This window comes from Ovis aries, chromosome 23 (genome assembly GCF_016772045.2).
Source record: "Ovis aries strain OAR_USU_Benz2616 breed Rambouillet chromosome 23, ARS-UI_Ramb_v3.0, whole genome shotgun sequence".
NCBI lineage: Eukaryota > Metazoa > Chordata > Mammalia > Artiodactyla > Bovidae > Ovis > Ovis aries.
Genome location: NC_056076.1, coordinates 45,069,762 through 45,093,630, shown reverse-complemented (window position 1 = coordinate 45,093,630; position 23,869 = coordinate 45,069,762). Strand labels below are relative to the sequence as shown.

Below are 23,869 nucleotides of genomic sequence, written 5' to 3'. Positions count from 1 at the left end.
GCTAGTAATTACGAAGGCTTCAGTGATTAATACTGTTACTATTACTCATTGACCTCTGCTTCCAGGTTCTGAGATGATCTCTCTCCTTTCTTAGACCTTCTCCCGCTAGAAAAATCCAGTGCTGAAACCGTCTGTGCTCAGCATCTGCGGGAGGTTGGCTGAGCACAGAACTCTTACCTGTATTCAGCAGCACATTCCCAGAGGGCTTCGCCATGCCCACTTTCCCTGGGGCGAATCCAAAGCATCTGAAGTGCTCACCTGCATCCGACGTTGCTGCCGATGCAGCAAGGAGAGATAACACTGGGGCAGGTGGGATCGCAACACTGTCCACCGCGGCTGGCTTCTTCCTGGTCATCACAGTGGACGCTGAGCCCTCGTTCTTACTATGCGTTGCCGTTTGGTCCACTTTTAAGTGGGGACTTGGTATCCCTAAAAACACAATGACCCCAAAACCTACAGTCACTTTAAAGAAACAGGAAGACAGACAACATAAAATCTGAAAATGACCCGAGGTCACATCATCAAATGATCTGATCTTTTGCTGCAAGAATAATATTTTAGAATGTTTAAAGGAAAAAAAAATGAATTAGAAACATGACTGGTTTTGGTTTTGTGGCTGATGTTAGTGGTGACAACATTCAGTTGGGCTACCTGGAAGTAGCGGTCAGGGCACAGGTCTAATGGAGTTATCCATCACGTACACTTTACCTTCCATGGGTCAAGAAGCCTGTTTTTTACAGAGGTTGTGGTATACACAGCATGGAGGGGAGAAATGCACCCCATCCTAGCGAGGCTTCTCATCTCAGTCAGCTGAGGAGACAAGACTAAAGGAAAAGGAAAAACTGGGCAACAAGTGTGGGCAGGTCTGCATATTATTCATTCTAGGTGCTTGGGAGGCAGGGGTTAGTGCGGGAAGAAGTGGGGAAAGGCTTCCCAGAGCAGCATGGTTGAAGGAAAGGCATTCTCAGTGCTTAGAAGAGTGTCTCCTAAGTCATGGGTGGGGAATGAAGATGATTCAGGCAAGAAGTCAGTCTTCCGGAGGCAGAAGATGCCCTGTGGGGACTGTTGTATAAATAGTCATTAGACCAAGTGAGAGTTATACTTGGGGGCATTTGAGTGTCTGGTCATAATAGTCCCATCTTTATGGTGCTGCAAAGCCTGGGTAGGCTCTTATAAGGCGCCTGTGGATGGGCCTGGAAATTTACTACATGACACATTATAAGAACTATTCTGGACCCTTGTTTCCTGGGCTCAAATCCAGGCCCTCTTACTTTTCAGCTGTGTGATCATGAGCAAGTTGCTTAACCTCTCCAAGCTTCAAGCTTCCTTAACTGCAGATGGGATAGAACCACATTCTCTCATAGGGGTGATTTGGAGCATCCATAAGTCAATCAAAGCAAAGGGCTTAGAACAATGTCTGACACATAGTCCATGCTATGTAAGTGTTTCCTGTTATGATTATTGCTATTATTACTACTTTGGCCACCTCATGCGAAGAATTGACTCATTGGAAAAGACTCTGATGCTGGGAGGGATTGAGGGCAGGAGGAGAAGGGGACGACAGAGGATGAGATGGCTGGATGGCATCACCGACGCGATGGACGTGAGTCTGACTGAACGCCAGGAGCTGGTGATGGACAGGGAGGCCTGGCGTGCTGCAATTCATGGGGTCACAAAGAGTTGGACACGACTGAGTGACTGAACTGAACTGAACTACTATCACTATTATAACTTGCTCCACAGGTCAAACTAAAACCAGCCAGCAAAGCTTCAGTTCTACCTGACATGACCAAGGATTTCTGGGGAACTTCTACATCCCTAACTGCAAAAAAAAAAAAAAAAAATCAACTCATCTAAGCATAAGTTCAGAGACTGGAGGTATCTGAATCCATGTCAAAAGGTCATCTACTCAGAATTTCTTTATTTGTCGGCTACAGACCACTGATAGCAACAACAAGAAATGGCAAATAGCAACCACAATAAAAATAGCAGTTGTTGACCTTTTTTCCCATACAACCAACTTGAGTGACACTGGCCCTCCCAGACTGTCCTCTTACCTCCACAGTGAGATCTGCTTACTTGGGCCTTAACAGCAGCCCTGTGGAGCATGTAGTGTAGAGATTACTATTTTCTTAATTTTATAGAAGAGGTCAACACATTTCTGGGATGTTAAGAGATAACCGACTACACTCATCCAGCTCTTATTGTCAGAGCTGGAAGTTTTCAAGTAGCCAGATGCTAAACTCAGGGGTCATCTTGGCGCACTGGCCATCTTCCAACATCTGCCCATGACTCAGCATACCAATAGCATGCTTCACACTGAGGACACAGAGGCCCTGTATCACACCTGGAAAAGGCATCTGTAACCACCTAAGGAAGAAATACTGACATTTTCATTTACCTTCTACTACCTTCCTCCTACTCTCCACTCCAGCCTCTGAAGCTTCCACTTGAGGAGTTGTAAATACAATACCATTTTTGTTTTTTGATTTCATATTTCATAGAGTTTGGACATTGGGGGTGCACAAACATCAAATTCTATGACAGAGAGACTGCAAGGCACAACCACCAAGAAGTCAGGAAGTGCAACAATCATGGAAATGACCCCTGGATGATGCCTGTTTGAAAATATGCAGGTGTGCAAGGGATAGGCAAGGCAAACACAGGCAATATATGTAAAATGCAAACAGAATCTTCTGCCAGGAGATACATCCAAATAGCTAACTGTGGTTATTCCGAGGAAGGAGAGCACAGGGAAGATTAGTGTGGGAGTTTTTACTTCTGCTCTTTAGCCTTGTTAATATTTTATTGTTAATATTTTTTAAACTACAAACATATTTTAAACTTTTTCCATTGAGAAAATACACATAGTTTAGAAAGAATCTAGCAGTCTATCAGAGTATGGTCATCAGAGTGGACAGACTGAGGCACTTTGACTGTGGATGGCTAACAAATCTAGCAATGGGACAGAAAGCCTAAGTCAGGAGAATCCCCCTCAGTGGTACCCTGCAGCACCCTGGCCCTGTTCCCGTCAAACGGGTGCAAGCATCCTTGGCACAGCACACCTCTGGAGCTTTAAGCTGCCAGACGTCTGTTGGATTATAGGTCCTCTCCCTGATCTTTCTGTCCTCTTTGTACCTGTGGACACAGGTGGGGCAGGTAGGTCTTTACTCAAATTATGACATGCACAAGGACTGAGCCATAAACAGGATTAGCAGGCAGATATTCAACTTTCACTTGGGAACACAGTGATTTTAAGCCATTTTGGTTGTACCCTTTCAGGCACAGAGTCACAACCCATATCATTCCATGAAAATGGATCTGATCACATCTCTCTTGGGTGTACTTTGATACTCAAGTGTTTATAGTACAGAATCTGAAACATGTATCATATCATATATGAAATGAATCGCCAGTCCAGGTTCGATGCATGATACAGGATGCTTGGGGCTGGTGCACTGGGATGACCCAGAGGGATGGTACGGGGAGGAAGGAGGGGTTCAGGATGGGGAACACGTGTATACCTGTGGCGGATTCATGTTGATGTATGGAAAAACCAATACAACATTATAAAGTAATTAACCTCCAGTTAAAATAAATAAATTTATACAGAAAAAAAATGATACTTGGAACATTCTATAATTCAGATGGTCACTATCTAGCTATCTTGAAAGCCCTAGATAATTTAGGTTTTTCTAGATTATAGTGCTGTTTGCTAATTGCCATCCAATGAATTTGAAAACAAAAAACAAAATCCTGATGTTTTCTCAGAAATTTTTCAGTTTTGAAAGGACTAGGGAAACAATTCCAGAAGTAGTGTATGTCGGCAAGAATATTAGATAAACTTTAAACAAAGGCTACTATATCAGTACTAGCAATTCACAAACTCTGTCTAGGAGCAGAGGTCTCAGGAGACTGTAACGGGTGACTTCTCCTTGGGAGATAGCATTGGACAGGCTGGCCACTGGAAGTCTTGGCTTCCCTTCATTCCAGGTGGTAGCTGATGCTCCGTGGAGAGGTACCCAAAGGACCAGACAAATGTGAAACATTTCAGAACCAGTTCTCACAAATGCTAGGTGACAGCAGAATGATGGGGTATTTGGTAAGTTCTTTCCCAGCATGAGCCTGGCTGTTCTCTCCAAGGGAGGAAGAATTTTGAGGCCGGAGATCAGTCATGAAGAAACCCAGATTCAGCACTGTCCTGACTAGACCACTGAGGTGTGGCCCTGCTGCTTACACTGGGGCGTGAGGAAAGGCAATGAATGATGGCTTCGATCTGGGAAAGGATCACTCTGTCAAATTCAGACAGCAGACTGTACGAAGAGCACACTTGGTAGATGTGATCAGAGCAGCCCCAAACCCCAACACAGGACAAACTGTACTGAGGCTTGCCTACCTAGAGACCAGTACCTTTTTAAAGGAGGAAATAACAATGCTAATAACTTCATGGATCCAACATCTGTTCATAATTAAGACAGATCAGCCAAAGAGAAATAAAAAAAGTTAAACTTATACGAAAACATTCTACTGTAATCTGTTGACCTCGATTGATAAATTTTCTAAAAAAGTCTTTGAAACTGTGCATAGCCTATCAAGGGACAGTCACTCATTTTCAAAGGTAATTTCTCATAGATCACTTATCCTCTTAAACCTCTACCTGCACACTGTGTTTGCATTAGAGACTTGATTTATGGATTCCAGCTCCTCTGATGCAGAAGCTGACTTCCTGTTGCCTTGGTTACTTGGAGCTCAGTTCAAGGTTAAAGTACTCCCAAATCAGAATCAGTGGCAGAGGCTGCATCTAGAGGCCAGGTTATTGACTGCCCCAGGATGCGGAAAGGTCAGAGACCAAAGCATTGTTTACTGCCTTAAGGGTGAGTCAATATTGAGTCAATAGCTTCGATATCTTGATTCTGTTTCTTCCGAAGTAGTAGTTGCTGTTCAATTACCTCTTCCCCAGGTTGCTCAAGGTTACAGGGGTCATGCAGGAAAAGCAGGGTCTAACAGTGGCTGATTTTCCCAGGATCCCTGTAATGAGCTTTGTGACCCTGGATAATAAAAACCAGCCTCACCACAGAGTAATTTGTATGTTGCTCAGGTTTATAAAGTTAGTTATCTACTCATCTCATGTTCTCTATGGGGAAACAAACAAACCTTTGTGGGACAGTTACTGTTTACTCTTCTTTTCTAGAAGAGAAAATGGGGGCTCAAGGTGGTGAGATAACTCATCTAAAATCACACCACTGGTAAGAAGTAGTAAGAACTAGATCTTAAGTCCTGGGTGAGTCCTCATTTCATACTTTCTTTAAAAGCGCTGATGGAATCATCATCCAGGGATCATACGTAACTCATTTTGTAACATCTACTACAGAAAGCAATATATCTGTAAAACAGCATGTGATTAATATAGACTTAATTTTTAATTCTAAGATTTGTAAATGAGATGTTTCCTGTAGACAAAACTCAGAATGGCATAGTGAGAAAGGCTGACACCGCTGAGGTGGTGAGCTCCTTCCATCATCTTTTTGATCCTTTCACAGTAGAATGCAGGACTTGGCATGGACTGAGAGGCATGTTTGTTTGAACAGTCAGTGGCTTTTAATCTTGCAAGGAGCAATGATATGCATTATGCCATCTGCCCCTTGCAGCATCCCTATGTATGGATGACAAGAGTCAGAGGGTGAAACTCCAGATTCACAAATAAGAAAACCAAGGCACAGATGACCAGGTGATGTGCCCAAGCTCACATATCACATGTGCAGGAAAAGTGGAGCTGAAATCCATGCCTCTTGACTCAGTTCAAAGTTCTTTTCTGTTCCCTAACACATTGGCTTTTGGGTAAACCAGTATATATTTTTCACAAGAGGAAACTCATCCTGAAAACTTGATTTTAATTCCTTTTCTCATATGCTGGTTATCTGTATGAATTCTCCTATTTCTCTTTTATTCTTGTTTGAGAATGAACTTCATTCATGGTAAATAAGGGGATGCATATTATAGAATAAAGTGAATTAAGAAATAGATGGATTTGGAAAATAATGTACTTCTGTGCCAAAGTCCATAAAAATGTTATTTTTGTTACATCATCTTATTCATTACCTCAACAAGTATTTATTGAACATCTACCATACCAAGGATGTGATGCTGGTCAAAATAGTTGAAGCCCCTAAGTTTTCTAAGAATTACATTCTAATTACCTCTGCATAGCATAAAGGTAGCTGTTACTTTTTATAAGGATTCTGAAGTAGCCTAAAGGGCCTCTTTAACCATCAAAAAAATCAGAACCTTTGCGACCCATACAGAATCTTTGGGTAAATTTGTAAAAGCCACGACACCTAGGTGGAGGGCCCAGATCTTAGCAAAGAGAGGGAATGACGGTAAAGGTTCGAATGAAGCAAGGCTTCCTGTGCTCAGTGCACCCCCGCTGCTCATGGTTTGCAGAGAGGAGCATGGGCTGCATCTCGGCGCCCTTTTGTCCTCGAGCCAGGCACCTACATGTTGCGAACAACCTGCTCAGTAGCTGGTGATGCCCTATCAACATGTGTTTTGTGGCAAATGAATTTTACTTCATTTCAGGATCTTGAGAGATGAAGTTCAGCCAAGGTCACCTGTAAGTAGGATGCTATTCAGTGAGCCTGGAGTCAATCATTTGAAAATCAGCAGTTATTTGAGTGCTGCATAGCACAACTCAGAAGACGTGATCTCTGTCTTCGCAAAGAAGGTTGAGAAGTAGAGAGCGGGATAAAACAGAAACACTTACAAAACCGATAAACGAAGTGAGACAGGAAGCCAAAGGAGTCCTCCATGAATGAGGAGGAAAATGAGACCTCAGTGGGATCTGAGGTGCTCTTGTGTTCACTCATATATTAATTCAGCATTCATTAAGAGCCTGTAAGTGCCAGGTACCTTGAAGTACAGGGAACATGAACCTTCTCTGAATGGGGCAAACCCGTCCATGCAGGAAGACAGATACAGGCAAAAAAAGCCCAATCTTGAATGATAAGTAGAACTCAACAACTAAAAGTAGAGAGAAGGCCTGCCAGGACTGGGAAATGACAAGAGTGAAAGCAGAAATAACAAGCCTTCTTTGTGAAACTGAGACAAGAGTGCTTGGGCTGAGTTGTAAAAGCCAAATACTGAAACATATGTTTGGAAAGGTAGTTGGGAAAAATTAAACCCACATCTTGTAGTTAGGTAGAGTTAGTTTCTCCCTTCCACATATATGTCTTACCATCTTGGAGAGACTTCTACAATAGGATTTTATCTCCTATTTTTTACATAATTATTTGTTCATTGCTCTGACAATTCTTGTAGGTAACTGCAAAGTCGAAAAGTCAGGAACCATGTCTAACTTTATTTTGATTCCCCAGCACTTAGCTTGATGGGTATTAGATACTCAAAAGTGTTGGATGGACGAATGGACAAATGGAATATACATTTCTTCTTCTAGGCCCAAACCTTCTGGGGAAGCTGCTCTAATTATTTCTGTTCACACATGGTCTTCTAACCTAAAACTTCTTTTTCAGCACAGTGCAGAGTACAGGTGAAGAACACATTCTCTGGGGGTAAGATACCTGCATTACTAGCTGTGTGATTTGGGGCAATTCATGTCAACTCTCTGTGTTCAGTTTCCCCATCTGTTTAAACGAGGTTACTAAGGATTAAAGAAGTTTATATATTGTGGTAGAAGATAATGCCCCTCTTTATAATTCCTAGAACCTGTCAATGTGCTATGTATCACGGCAAGGGGGAATTAAGATTGTATTAATTCTGTTAATTAATCAGCTGACCTTAATATCTGGAGAATATCCTTGATAACGAGATGATCAAAATGTAGTCAAAAGTTTAAAAAGGAGGTAGAAGAGTCAGAGAAAGAGATGTGGTGATGGAAGTAGGGTAAGGGAGCAGCTAAGTTGGAGGAGGAGGGATACAAGTTAAAGCAGTGATCCCCAATCTTTCTGACACCAGGGACCGGTTTTGTGGAAGACAATTTTTCCATGGATGGGGGTGGGGGCAGTGGGGATGCTCAGGCAGTAATTTGAGCAATGGGGAGAAAGGAAAGTGACAGATGAAGCTTTGCTTGCTTGCCTCCCACTCTCCTCCTGGTGTGCAGCTGGGGTTCCTAACAGGCTGTGGGTGGGTTACTGGTCCATGGCCCAGGGGTTGGGGACTCCTCAGTTAAGGAATGCAAGTTGCCTCAAGAAGGTTGGGAAAAGCAAGAACATAGATTCTTTCCTATAGTTTGCAAAAAGGAAGTTGATACTTTGATTTTAGCTCAGTGAGATTCATTTGGGATTTCTGACCTCTTATATTATAATATAATACATTTTTGTTGGTTAAGCTACCAAGTTTGTGGAAAATTGTTATACCAGTAATAGAAATATTAACACATACAAAACCACTTATTATGGTGCCTAGATATAGTAAGCAGTCAACTGTGTTAACTATTATGACTCAGCACTACAGTCTTAGTACTAATTGTTTCATTTTAAACTTATTTCATATGTTCAAGTCATGTGTATCCTCTGCATGCTTAATCACTCAGTCATGTCCAGCTCTTTGGGACCCCTTGGACTATAGCTGCCAGGTTCCTCTGCCCATGGGAGTCTCCAGGCAAGAATACTGGAGTGGGTTGCCATTTGCTCCTCCAGGGGATCTTCTCAATTCAAGGATTGAACCTGTGTCTCAGTTTCCTCTTGGTCAGAATCTATTCTAGCTCCACTATTCTAAGTTGTCCAGATTCAGAGAAACTGATGAACAATCTGATTTGTTCTTGCTTCTCTTAATTTAGAAGTGAAGAAATGGGCTGAGAAGAGAATGTTTTGTCTATTAGAACTTCAAAGAGATATTTTGTTAAAGACTCCTTTATGCAGTAAATTCTAATGCTGTAGAAGCCAGTCTATCCTAATCCTACAGTGAAAAAGTCACATCAGATGAAAGGTATTTTCTAGATGTGCCCAATGATATCAGAATGGAAATACAGCAAACATCACAAATGCAAAGAGGAGACATCTTGAGTTAGAAGTTTTTAATCTTTCTGCATCTTAGACATCAGAACCTCTTCTTAGGAAAAAAACATAGACATGGACACACACACACACACACACACACACACACGACACATTTTGTACATAGCTCAAGGTTCAAAGACACTTTTAGGTTCAGGTTAGTATCCTGGCCTGCCTAAGTCAATTCCTGTGGCCCTGCCATTCTCAGGCCAGTGTGTTGGCTTTCTGTGACAAGCGCTGCATTCTGAGGCTTCACAGACACACACAGACACACACAGACACACACACACACACACACACACACACACACACCCCAGAAGAACTAATCACAGATAGATGTAACCAAACAGAATGCTGATGAAACTGCCTGATGCTTAAAAAAAAGTATAGTAAAGTGGTACCTGTTTCTCTGAAAAATATAACACAGGGATTTTCAAAAGATACTAGCAAGGGAAGGATGCCCATAGGTAATTAAAACAGTTTAGTAGCACACTGCACCAAGCATGGGGTTTTGTTACATCCTTGGGGATAACATAGGTTAGGAATTTGCAACTGATGCACATAAAGCAGCCTTCATCAATAGATGAACACCACGAGCTTCAGTAAAGTAAATTCAAGGTAGCTTAGAGTTGGAGAGGAACTAGTCCAGTCCTTCCTGGGAAATTGAGGCCCCCGAAAGGGATGTATCTTGCTTTGCCCAGCGACACACAGGGAGAATGGCAGGGCCCTTACTCTGACCCCAGCTTTAGTTTTTGACTGTCTCAGGCCAGTGTGTTAGCTTTCTGTGACAAGGGCTGCATTCTGAGGCTTCACAGAAACAATCTTCTTGCTCTCCTGGTGCATGCTTATTATTCTACACTCTACAGGGCACCTTTAAAACAGACCAAACCAAAACTGGCAGTTGTGATACAAGCTATAAGACCACTGGCTCTGGGGGATTCTTCCCTACTCTCCTTAATGTGCAGTTGTTAATATAAGCATCTTTTGTAGTGTCTTCCTTTTTACCTTTAGAACACAGAGTTGCAGAACACATCTGCATGGCAATACAGATCTTGATGCTAACTGGGTCACCTGATTTGCATTTTGATTACTGCTTATTTAGAAGCCACATTGAGAAAAGAGCTTGATATCAGGAGCTTAAATGCATGTGTGTCTATAAATATATGTATAAATAGATAAATGCATACTTGCTGGTTTGTGAAAGATCAGTCGAATATGTACTCATCTCTCAAGAACCTATCTGTGGGAGTCTGGCCATGTATGGATGTTAGGATTATAAATGTGGTTACAGAATCTAATTACTCTCAGTGTAATATCATCCACTGTATGGAAACACTGTGTCAGCTAGAGAAGTCAATTCAGCATACAGCCCCCTTGTTAAGTAGTCTTAGCTTTATGTGTGAGAAAGTTACATTGTTTTAACGGTCAAACTACCTACTTTGTTCCACTATTTGAAATAATCCTATAAAATGGAAACACATTGTGACTGTGTGTAGGCATACACATATAGACACAGAATGTATACCAGAAAAGCTCTCTTCTTTGCAATAGAAGAGAAAAACAATCACAGAAACTCAGACCCATCATTAGATAGATCTCCTAATCTTTATCTCTAGTAGTTCAGTCAGACGAGCTAATACCATGATGATGGCTTTGAAATCTCTTAGGAATTGGATGAGGAGAAGTGATAGTGATGAACTCCCAGCTAATAAACACAGAGTGCTTATTTCGGCAGAATGATCAATTTCTAGATGTCCTGAGGCTTGTCTGATACAGTTGATTTACTCATCCTTACTTACCTCACTAATAAAGCCAAAGTCTACCATCAGATTACAGAGGTGCCTAGAATTTCTTAAAGGGGCAGGAGAAAGCTAAGGTAAAAGTCACCATATTCCTCTAAGCATCCTTCCCCAACCACAGCCCTTGAAACCCCAGCTGCTGCCTTCACTGGTACTCGCCACTCAATAGACTTTGGGCTAGTACAGTAATACAATTAATTTGTTATCTTGTTAGTGGAAATTTAATGCAATGATCTAAAAGAAATCTTACATATTGTGATAAACTTTAGTGCCGCCGGGCGGCTCCCCTTGCATTAGGCTCATTTCACTTCTCATCCATTATGTAAATGAGATTTGGAAATAGTTGAGTTTCACTAATGTAGCTCAACTCTGATGGATTGGAGAGAGTTAGTCCTACTGAAACTAATGAGGTTAAATGCATCTCAACATTTCTTTCTACTTGGTTGATTATGCAAGCCTCTATTCAATAAATGGCATGCAGTGCATTTTTTTCAACCATCCTCTAAGGAAATTTCACCATCGCCAGACCCCAGAGTAGCCCCAAATAAGTTTTGTTTGTATAATGCCTGTGTTGTTCCCAACACTGCATGGTGCACAGACAGAGCTAATGGATGATATGCCATTATATAATTTAAGATATAAGGGGAGTATTTTAAAAGTTAATGCATCTGAGGAAGACTTTTGGTCATACAGAGAAGAGTGAAAGGAAATTTCCAGAAGTAGAAGATGGAGATGAAAATCCTTGGTAGGACCTGAGATCAGAGAAGGGAATAGTCACTGGCAGAGTATGGCACTGGAAAGAGACTGCTGCATTTGATTCAAAGAGTCACAAGACATCAGTCCAGTTATTCAGGGCCCAGTCCTAAGACAAAGAGATACAAGAAGGACTTTTGCACTCTAGATTTCATTTCAGAGGCCAAAAAGTAGTAGCTCTACAGTTTGGAGGCTTGATGCTTTTCTCTCTCTCTCTCTCTCTCTCTCTCTCTCTCTCTCTCTCTCTCTCTCACACACACACACACACACACACACACTTAGGAATAAGCATTTCAGGAGAAGCAGCTTCAAACTCTCCAGGGTCATGGAATCATAGAGGTAAGGATGAGTTGATAAATATAAAAAATATCCAGACACTTATTTTTCTTTATTTAAAAAAGTGGGGAGTGGGTTAAGTGAAAAGAACTTTAACCTTCATGTCAGCCCTCTCAGGTAGTTGGTTTATTAAACATTTTTTAAAAAAGAAGAAAACTGAAGCTTTGAGAGGTTATATAACTTGAACAAGGTCCTATACGTAGTTAAGTGACAGAGCTGGGAATTAAATCCAGGGTCTTCTGGCTCCAAAGTTACAGCTTATCTACCCCCTCAAAACTCCTTTCCCAGTAGCAATATATTTCTTAATTGCTGGTAGTACAATTGGATTCTGATTCTCCCACGCAGAATGTTTCTATCTCTATGTCCTGGCATAAAGACTAGTGCAGAGAATGAGCTCAGAATGAGCCAGCTAGGGATGAAAAGAGGAAATGCTGGTTATTTACAAGGTGATAAGGATGGAGGCCACCAGATGCTTGACTGAAAGCCTGGAGAGTTGGAGAAGAGCTTGCTGGTCAAATAATCACTCCATCTTTGCCATCTGAACTAACTGCCAGTTCTCTGAAACGTGGGATCCCAACAAGAAAGTTTGTCAGCTCTTCAATATTCAACTTGATATCACATTTTCAACAAGTTACTGGTGGGTGGCAGTAAGGAAGCAATTTTGCCTTTCTTGCATTAATCTATTCAGCAAAAGTTTCACTGCCCATCAGGAACACAGCCATTCTGGGTCCTTTTGGGTACCCTTAAAATATGGGTCCAGTTTTGGGGTATTCAAATATTTAGTTGAAGAAACAAGATGGAGTAATAAGAAACTTGAATAAAAATAACGATCTTCCCTGAGCTGAAAAGACTACCAATATTACCTTCTTTTGCACCTGGGGCACGCCAGAGATTTATTAGGGAGATTTTAACAACTAGCATATACTGCAGAATAATAGTTTAAAATGGAACTTACTAACTATATAACTCATATACAAACGTAAATAATTTATCTAGCTGATTAAGAATAAGAATTTATATTAATATAGATACTATAATAAAGGTAAAAAAACCCAGTATGATGAAAGAAAAGTAGCATTTCAAAGTAGATAAAAGGGTGTGTTCTGAGCCCACATTCCCTAAATTTATAGCACAGGGTTATAAGTTACTGGTGTGTCTTGAATTGGGCAACTTATTTCACCTCTTAGTGCTTCTGTATTCCTGTTAATAGTGGAATTAATAATAGTACCTACCCTCTAGGCTTACATGTGAGAATACAAAGATAAATCTCTATTCTCAAAGTACTAGAGGTAAAAACATAAATACTAATTCTCAATATTCTGTGATAAGGACAACGGGGTCAGGCATAAGAGCCAAGGGCATGAGCAACTTTCCTGTTAGGGAGGGAGGAACATCACTGAGGAGGTGATACTTTACTTGGGTCCTGAACAATTTAGAAGCACTGGCTGAAAAGGGATGAGAGGAAGGAAGGGCAGCAGGTGCAAAGGCATGAAGCATAAAATAGAATGGCATGTTTAGCAAAGAGCAAGAATTTCTGAGTGGCTACAATATAGACTCTAAGGCAGGTGGGTGAAGACAGGGCCCTAGGTCAAGCTGGGAACAATGCTAGGAATTTGGGTCTCCTTGTGGATAATGTGTTGTGTGCTTAGTCACTCAGTTGTGTCTGACTCTTTGCGACCCCATGGACTGCAACACGCCAGGCTCCTCTGTCCATGGGGATTGTCTAGGCAAAAATATTAGAGTGGGTTGCCATGCCCTCCTCCAGGGGATCATCCCAACCCAGGGATCAAACCCAAGTCTCCTGCATTGCAGGAAGATTCTTTACCATCTGAGCTACCAGGGGGTAATGAGGCGACACAAATATTTCCATGTAGGCACATAGACACCCAGCCTTGGAAAAGAGATCCTATGCTTTCTATAGGTACAACTGTGATTAAAAGGGACAAAAGCTGCTCCCAGTAGATTTCTGAGAAGAGAGCCAACTCAAGATAAGGTTTCTACACTAAGGTTAGAAACTCGCCCTTTGATCCTGGATGCTCAACCAGTGTGTCCTAGTGTTCACAATTCCTACTTGCCCTCCCGGTTTCCTTTTTCCTTCCTCAACCTTTATTGGGCAAATTTACATTAGAAGTTCCCTTTGAAACACTATAGGGCAAATGCTGATGAATAAGCTATGGGTCTTGCCCTGAAGACACTCGAAGCCTTGTTCAAATAATATGTTTTGTAAATCAAATTTTGTTTTGTTTATTTGGATAGCTCACTGTCCAGAGGAAGCTGGTTCAGTTCAGCTTCAGTCATGTCCGACTCTTTGAGACCCCATGGACTGCAGGACACCAGGCTTCCCTGTCCATCACCAACTCCAGGAGCCTACTCAAACGCATGTCCATCGCATCAGTGATGCCATCCAACCATCTCATCCTCTGTCGTCCCCTTCTCCTCCCACCTTCAATCTTTCTCAGCATCAGGGGCTTTTCAAATGAGTCAGTTTTTCTCATCAAGTGGCCAAAGTATTGGAGTTTCAGCCTCAACATCAGTCCTTCCAATGAATATTCAGGACTGATTTCTTTTAGGATTGACTGGTTGGATCTCCTTGATGTCCCAGGGACTTTCAAGAGTCTTCTCCAACACCACAGTTCAAAAGCATCAATTCTTCGGAGCTCAGCTTTCTTTATAGTCCAACTCTCATATACATATATGACTACTGGAAAAACCGTAACTTTGCCTAGATGGACCTTTGTTGGCAAAGTAATGTCTCTGCTTTTTAATAAGCTGTCTAGGTTGGTCTTAACTTTCTTTCCAAGGAGCAAGCGGCTTTTAATTTCATGGCTGCAGTCACCATCTGCAGTGATTTTGGAGCCCCCCAAAATAAAGTCTGTCACTGTTTCCATTGTTTCCCCATCTATTTGCCACAAAGTGATGGGACCAGATGCCATGATCTTAGTTTTCTGAATGCTGAGCTTTAAGCCAACTTTTTCACTCTCTACTTTCACTTTCATCAAGAGGCTTTTAGTTCCTCTTCACTTTCTGCCATAAGGATGGTGTCATCTGCATATCTGAGGTTATTGATATTTCTCCTGGCAATCTTGATTCCAGCTTGTGCTTCATCCAGACTGACATTTCACATGATATACTCTGCATATAAGTTAAATAAGCAGGGTGACAATATACAGCCTTGACGTACTCCTTTCCTGATTTGGAACCAGTCTGTTGTTCCACGTCCAGTTCTAACTGTTGCTTCTTGACCTGCATACCGATTTCTCAGCTGGAGGTATGGGCTTTTAGAAAGTTATATGTTTCAAGACAGCAAGTCCCCATTTAAAGTATGATTCTACAAGCGTGGATCTGTATACTTCTGAACTGAGGTTTTCACTTTTTCTTCCTCCCATCTTCATGGGCTGGTATTTGATTGTAGCTTTTGGAAGACTTCATTCTTAGTACAAAATCTCCTATTGATGCTCAGTCTCAGATTATTAAAGATGCTTTAACACAGGCTAGAAAATAAGGTTGGGGAGAGAAGAGGAAATAACTGAACAGCAACAACTGTGAGTGGACATTCTACCAGCATCAGAGGATAGCTATGCAGAGAGAAACCACGATGGCAGCTTAACCAGGAGAACGGAGATGCCAGAAGAAGGCATGTGCCCCCTTTCCTAAAGAAGCAAGTATACTGCAGCTTTAAATCCTGACATTCTAACAACTTGCTAAAAATAATCAAATAGTTATCAGTTGATAGGCGCTGTTGTTGTTATTGTCGTGTAGTTGCTAAGTCATGTGTGACTGTTTTGGAACCTCACGGACTGTAGCCCACCAGGCTCCTCTGTCCATGGGACTTCCCAGGCAAGAATACTGGAGTGGATTGTCATTTCCTGCTCCAAGGGATCTTCCTGACCCAGGGATCGAACCTGCATCTCCTGCATTGGCAGGCAGATTCTTTACCACTGAGTCACCAGGGAAGCCCAATAGGGCCTGTAGGCCTGAAATAAATTCTTTTTACTAAATTCAAATTTCATGGCCTGTTTACTTTGTAAACTGAAGTCAGTCTAGCAATTCATAAATACCATTGGATTGATGTGTGCTGGGAATATGCATGCATATATTCATTGGCCCATTTGTTTAACAAATATCTATTGAGCATCTGTAATGAAGAATGAGTTTTAGCAGATCTTGGCAAAAATGCTATTGCCACACAGCAGAAAGATGGTCAAGAATCAGCATAAAAAGTAAGAAAAGGTGTGATGCCTATCACCCTAACCAAAGACAAGTCACACAAATTGAATCTCTGACCACTAAGAAATAGCACTAGTGAACACGGGTATGAGTTCAGCACAGAAACGCCTCACAGTTATGGATGTATATGCAGTAAAGAATGGGCCACACGGCACTCAGGTTTTCTGGAATATTTTGCACACTGTCCCAGTAACTCATTTAGAATCCTGCTGGACAGCAGTGTCTCCATAGAGTCATTTCATATGCTCACTTCAGGTTTTATGGTCACAAACGAATGCTGCCGGGCAGAGGGAGGGCCAAAGCAGCTCAAGATGGCAATTCCAGTCTTACTTATCTTCAGCTCTGTGACTTGGGCATGACACTTCTTTTTGTCCTGAGTGTCTTTATGGTCTCTGATTCCTTGTGATTCCGCATCTCGAGCAGACAGAAGAGTCTCTGCTGATCTTAAACGGGAGGAAAGTCACTTAGCCATCATAAGGAAGATCTGTGAGTCAAAAGCACTTCTATTTTTGAGAAGACAACAGAGATCTCAGTTCTATCAGATAAACCAAATAAAATGCAAGTTACTGGACCTGCAAGGCCTGGGAAACCCAGTTAGGTCTAAGCTCCTCTGGGTGTTTCTGTCACGTGTCCCGCTCACAGGGTTGGTGCCTCATGGTGAAAGTCTTTTAATGAGGTCCTTTTGGTTACTTCTGGAAGGATTATTCTTGGTTGAAGATCAAACAGTCTAAAACTCCCCACAACCCAATGAAATATTGACAGAGAATATTAACTATATCTTATTTATGGGGAAAACAAGGCTCAGAGACGTTAAGAAACATATTCAGGGTCTCACAAAATTAAAGTAGGAATTTGAACCCAAGTCTCTGCATCAGGTACTTTCCCTTAAACAGCCTTCCTGTCCCATGCTTATGAGAAGTACAGACGGTTACTTCAGCATCTGGACTCCAAGACGTTGAAGGAAGAACTGAGAGGTTTTCTTTAAGTAAAGGTTTAGGAGAAGAACTTTTGTGAGCATTTCTTAAGTTTTTCTAGTTAGCCCTGGGTATGAGCAGATAATAGTCTAGTATAATATTAAGAAGTTGTGGAACTTGTTGCAAAAAAAAGTTCAGCTGGAATGTGCAATGAGGCTACAACTGTGGACAATCTCCATGAGCTCAGAGCTGAAAAAACAGCTTTCATGTTTGACTTAGGCTTTCCTAAGAAAGGAAAGGAAGCCGGAAACCAGGATTCAGGGAGCAAATGGAATTGCTGAGAGGTGCCAATAAAGCAAATACAAGACTTTACAAAAGGTTAAAAATAATTCCATGACTGTATTTCTCAGACTTGGAAATTATTACATTTCCCAGCTAATAAAACTGACAATAAAACATTATTTTTTCAACCTTGGTTATGTAATAAGTGGAATGTGTTTATTTTTATAAGCACCAATTTAAAAATAATTGAAGTTATCTGAGGGCATCCCTTTGTCAAGCCAGGAATTTGCTTGAAGGACATGCAGCATCAAGGGTGACTGGGGTTGAGGCTTGGGCAGGTAGAAGCTCTCTCTCCCTAGTGGGCTTAGTAAAAGGCTTGCCTCTTGTTAAAGAGGATTGGAGGTGGCAAAACAGTCTTCCAGTGTTCATTTTAACATCTTCTATCAGGAGCCCATATTCACCTTCTCACTTCTGAACTAGGGTCCAGGGTTAGTTCCTGCTTATTCCTTTCAGGGTAAACTCAAGCAGCAGGTAACATCCCTTACTCAGAACTTCCACTTCTCTGGCCTTGCAGAGAGTACCACACCTACACCACAGCTCTGCAGACCTTGCTCACGCTCAGTGTAACACTTGGTTATATGATATTTCAAACTCATAGACTCAATCAGATATATCTTCAATCACCATCCAGCTTTGGGCAGACAAACTGATCTAAACCTTAGATTCCTTGTGACTAAAGTAGAACTAAAATGAGGAATTTGTTCAGGCTTAAATGAAATAAATATCTATCAAGTATCTACCACAATGCCTGCCTCCTAACAGGCATGCTGTTATTAACATTACTATTATTATAATTCATAGTGATCTTGACTTTCCAATAAGATAATTAGTAAGTTGAGAAAAGAGTTTGTGTCTTATATTTTTCATATTTCCAACAGTGTCCACTTGGCAAAGAGCTAATAAGAGATCAAGAGATTGACCAATATATGTTGAATAGAACTGCATCTGTTTGTAAAGAGTTTGAAACAGTTTCACACAAAATCATATCACTGATACCACTATTTGAAGTAGAAACCAAGATGGTATTTTCCCCAGGCCCTATAAGAAACATTCTACAATTATATGAATATTATAAATAAGAAGATATAATTTTTGTGACAGAAATGTTATTTATTATTTCATTTCAAGAAAGTAAAACAGACAGAAGGAAGTGTCAAATACTATGAGAGTAAAAGATGTTCAAGGAAAACCACTCAAAGTCTGTCAGAATCACAGAATAATCAGGCTGGAAAGATCATTCCACTAATGAGGAAACAATTGCTCGCAGGAAACAACTGCATATTGTTGGTGAAGCCATCCCAACCTGCTGCTTTGCACTCTGGACCTCTTCCCTAGTCAGTAAGGGCAGCCACTTCCAAGTTTCTTTGCTTATTTTGTCAAATGACTGTGAAGATCCCATTAGGGGATGTGATGAAATAAGATGGGGATGGAATGGGGATGTCAGATCCCTTTTGCTTTTGACAGTAACTTCAAAAGAGGAAAAGAAAACAAAACCACTAGTGACGATAGAAGAGATTAGACTATGGTCTATTCCTTGAAAGGAGAGAAATAGATGTGTCTACTAGCAACAAGGCAGAATTTGGCCACCATACTGCCACCAGTAGAAAACCATGCCTCAGGCCCCCAAATCACCCCTTCCTGGAATGGTCCCTTCCTTCTGAGGGAATTCCCACATGCCAACTCACAAGGGTCTTAAGTGTTGTTCACTGTGGGCACAAAACTTTGGAGTTTCAGGTTTCTGAAGCTGCAAGGGGTCCTCCAGGAGAGGAGGCTGGGACCACCAATGGGGTCCCATTTTGCAGATCCCTCAGTTTTACCCTCTGTGGCTACGTTTCCTGGAGGGTGGTGTCTGGGAGAGGTGTGCTGCAGGTCTGAGGTTGGCAGTTCTCCTTTTCCTCCTCTTTCTGAGAAAGGGTGCCAGGCCCAGGGTTGCTTTTGTGGGTGTCCCTCCTCATCCTTTTCTCCCATCTCTCAGAAGCAGGGAGTCCTGACTGGTCATGGTCAGTTGAGAGTCCTTTTATCTCCACTTTCAGCCCCCATATTTAGCTGTTTTTATATGGAAGTCTCCATTGGCTGGGCCAGGTCTAGTGGCCACTTGTGAGGAAACAAAGGAAGAGAAAAAAAGGCTGATGATGGCAGCTTTTGGAGGGGGGTATAGTAATTCCAACAGGCAGAGGGGGAAAACGAAAAGATGGCATTTCCATGCAGCCGTGAAACGAGGTGGAGGAATCCTTCCTCTCCTTGGACAATAAAGGCTCCTGCTAATTTTAACCAGAGTCAGCTTTGAAAAACCTGCAGTTGACTGTGAGTCAGTGGCCCTGCAGGGAATAGGAGGTGGGGAAGTGCATGCGTGCGTGTGTGTGTGTGTGTGTGTGTGTGTGTGTGTGCGGTGAGCACGCACACCAGTGTATATAATCTCACAGTGCCCAGAGCCCTGGAGATCCTGGAACACTTCAGTAGCACAGGCCAGATTCATTAAAAAGCCTGGCTACAGGCCAGCAGTTAAAATTGAAGCAGCATATTTATTGCATTTTGTTCAAATAAATCTGAAAACGTGTGAATCATATTCCTTGGAGAGATTGGGAGAAGAAGTAAACAACATCAGGCTAATACTTACAAGCCGTGGCGGAGAGAGAACAAAGATCCAGAAGGTTTCTCGCTCCAGGAACTCTGGGAGCTGCTCACCCACCCTTCCTAGGTGGGAACTGGGGGCCATACTCTCCTGCCACTTTGCCCCCCCGGCCCGACGCTGGCTTTGGTGTCCCTCTCGGGCAGGTGGCTCTGCCCTCTGCCCGGGTTTTCTCAGTTGCATGGGGCACATTTCACCCTGCTCTGTGGGCCTCTGTAGTCTCCAGATGCGCCACTGTTATCCTGCTTTCTAATGGCAGCTGCAGAAATTAGATTCAATTATGGGCTTTCCTAAAATAGTATATATAAAAGGAAATCTCCCCCACCCCCACCAGCCCAGTTCTTATGAAACTCGGCAAGAGCTCAAACTAATTATTTGCCTCTATAAAGAAAATAAGCAGTTGGCCAGCTTTACCATGCCTGGGCTGTATTTTCTTTTGTTGTTTGGTATCTTTCGGTGATGGTTTGAGGGGCTGTGTGTTTTAGGAGGTAACCTCCTAGCGGTGGAGACTGTAGGCTAGACTTTGGGCCTCAGTTTCCTTAAATGTAAACCATAATAATTACTCTTGTGTGGTAAATATGAGGGCTGACTGAAGTCTTACAATACCATCTAACTCAAGAACACAGGATCAGCAAGACAAAACGTCAAGTCTTTTCTTTCTCTCCGTTAAAGAGATGATTTACGGGCATCAGTATGTATATATACTGATCTATTTTTCTCTGATCAAATCAGGATTTTTTCCACAACATAATTTTGCCACCAATTCCCTCCCTCATTGCCTTTCATTACACACGTGCGTGTTGGTATGAAAAGTGGAGAAAGGTAATGAACTTGTATGGCGGGGCTTCAGAACCTCACTTGTACTTCACACAAACACGGCTGCTTGAGGCATCTTCAGAAGCTCTCTGAGCCTCCTGACATTCCTGACAGGCCCAGGGAGTGAGTGGGGAGGTTGGAGGTGTGAAACTCAGGCACATATCTGGGGTATTTTGAGGCCTCTGGAAAGGTGAGAGTGTTTTTGGCACTGCACAGGTATTAACCAGGAGAGATCTTAGGCGGAGGTTTCATGGGACGGCAGTGAGAGCGGATGAGAGCCCCCGTGCAGGTGTGAATATATGGAGTTGGCAGGTTTCTGAGTTAGGGCCCAAATGTGGATACACTCACTTGGAGATCCCATCTGACTCATGTCATTCAAGACGGTAGAAATGACTCTTGAGAAGCTGGCCTTATTAGAGAATCTTAGTACCTGCTCCTTCGCAGTGTTGGGGCTCATCCAGCTCCTCCTGGTCTGGCCAGGCCAAGTCATTCTTTTCTACTCTCTGCACTCTGAATCCTGGAAACGCTGCAGGACGTGATCCTTCCTCCCCTCGCTCTAAAATATCTGGCACTGATCAGGAAACCCTGATGCAATGGTGCAAGGCCCCCCTGTATTCTGGTTGCCAAAACTTTTTCACAACTGTGCTGATAATAGTAATAGCTAGTACTTCAATTGCAAGGATTCTCTCCAAGCCCTTTCTTTACATGTACTGACTCACTTTAGATTCATCAACAAGTCTATTTGGGAGGGAGATTATGTTTATTCCCATTTTACAGAGAGGGCAAGCAATTGACTCTTGGTTATCACAATGAGTAGATGGAAGTCAGAATTTGAAAGTTCCCAAGCTGATCCCAATATCATGCCATACAGTCCTGGCTTCTAGCATATCTGTTCTTCTCAAGAACTGGATGATGGACACCCTTTATGTATTGGTTTTCTGAGTGTGGGCCAGGAGGACATTCAATAAGTAGCCACTAGACCAGATGGTAACAGGAAGCTAAACCGAGTCTGCCGGTTAAACAAGAACATATTTATTGATTTATTCCTATCTATATGAACCATATCTCTCGATTGCGTGGATGTCAGTGAATGTGCTTCATTTGAAAGGTGCTGCCTGACCCCAAAGTGGGAGACACACCTAATTCTTTCCCCAGGATGGGGTGGATGGGCCCTGCTTCCCAGCCTGTCCTCTTCCTTTGCTGTTTGGGTGAGGTCACAGGTCAGAGTGAGGGAAGACCCTGCGATCAGTGAAGCAGGCTAACTGGGCAGCATGGAAATAAAACCAGTCCCTCAGAGACTGCTAAATCCCTATCTCCTTGCCAGAACTGTATGAAGTCCAATTGATGCTTCAAGGATGGTCACAGACTGTGTTCACTGACTCTCTCAGCCTACATTCTGGCTGCTGATTGTAGAGCAGACACTGGCTTTCCCCATCCTCCCACTATGTAGAATTTGAGACTCAAAGCTCTCAGTGATTCATTTTGCTGTATTGCCTGGGAATTCAGAAAAAAAAAAAAAAAAAAAAAACTTCTGCCAAACATTATTTGCTTATTGAATAAAAGAATAAATGGATTATTAAATTAAGGCAGAACGTGAGAAGAAATCAAGTTGCTTAAACACATATCTGTGTATTTCCAAGTGTCTTAGACACCGCATGCCTGTTCCTGAAAGCAAATTTTAAAACAGAGCATGAAGAAACCTGGTGGGTGAGTTTTGTTTGTCAACCACAAACAGCTTCACAGCAGACTGGGGACGCCTAGTGACCGACACAAGGACAAGGGCAGTAAGTGGAGGCCACTGCTCAGAAAATATCAGATACTATCCTAACTAGTCTGTGTCCAAGTGGGTCCAGCTCTTGAAACAGATCTCTCAAAACTCCTACTGGGTGGAGGCAACCAGATTTTCATAGCACCGCTCATAAAATGAGTTATCAAAGGTTAAGCAGGTAGGTAGGATTAAACGCCTAAAGGGTGAGATCTTGGGTCTCCCCAAACCATCACTGGAATGGCAGTCGGGTGAGGGCACTATGACCAGCACCAACCCAGCATCCTACTTGCTAATATGGAGAAACCCACAGGATTCCTTAATCAGAAGCTGATTCAGTGGTAAAGTTAGCTGCTCAGATATGTCTGACTCTTTGTGACCCTGTGGATGGAAGCCCTCCAGGCTCATTCTGTCCATGGGAGTCTCCAGGCAAGAATACTGGAGTAGGTTGCCATGCCCTCCTCCCTCCAGGGAATCTTCCTGACCCAGGAATTGAACCCACATCCCTTATATCTCCTACACTGCCAGGCATGTTCTTAACCACTAGTACCACCTGGGAAGCCCGAGTCTGTGGTTAGCTAGACAGAAACCACCATCGTGCCTTTCCTAAGTGCCAACTCTGCTCCTGTCAGTCAGGACTGTAGTGCCACATGTATTAACTATGTGTTTTATTTTCTGTATTTTATGACGCTTTGACATTGGAAGCCTTGCTAACCCTCAAGAGACCGTCCCTTACAGGGCTAGGTTATCCTAGAGATAGCAGACAAGCCCCCTATAAAGCACGCCTTTCATGTGCAAATAAATACAGAACCCATATCCTCCAACTACCTCCTTAATGGAGCTTCCCCACTGGTTGAGGCACTATGCCCCTGCTTTAATATCCCAGGGCCAAGCACCAAGCAACTAGGGGCGATCTCTAGACCCCAAAATCTGCTGAAATTACTCAAAACAGCTAATTCCAAACCTTCCTCCCATGCTTCACACATTCCTTTCCATGAAAATCACAATAAGGGCTTTTGCCCTAGTGCTTACCTACGCAGTCCTACACACCACAGGCACAGCACACTATCAGTTTCCAGGGATCCATGAGTGCAAACTTCCTCCTTCACGACCATCACTTTCACGTCTGCATGTCTTACCTTATGATGAAAACAAGTCCCAGGTACCCTTTAACACACCAAGATTCATGTCTGTCCCTAAACCCCCACAACTCCTGGGTTAAGGCTAGAGAATTAAAAGAGGTCACTCTCCTATCACTTCTTGATCCTTTAACATAAGCT

General features: G+C 42.5%; 1 protein-coding gene across 4 annotated transcripts in view; it reads right to left on the bottom strand.

Annotated features, from left to right (window-relative positions):
* SETBP1 (SET binding protein 1) overlaps positions 1–23,869 on the bottom strand; it is a 408,527-nt gene that overhangs the window by 30,637 nt on the left and 354,021 nt on the right. For all 4 annotated transcript variants that reach the window (XM_060405485.1, XM_060405486.1, XM_060405484.1 and 1 more), the window contains one exon: positions 259–429. In XM_060405485.1, coding sequence (XP_060261468.1) covers positions 259–429 — 171 coding nt within the window. The remainder of the gene's footprint in view (positions 1–258; positions 430–23,869) is intronic.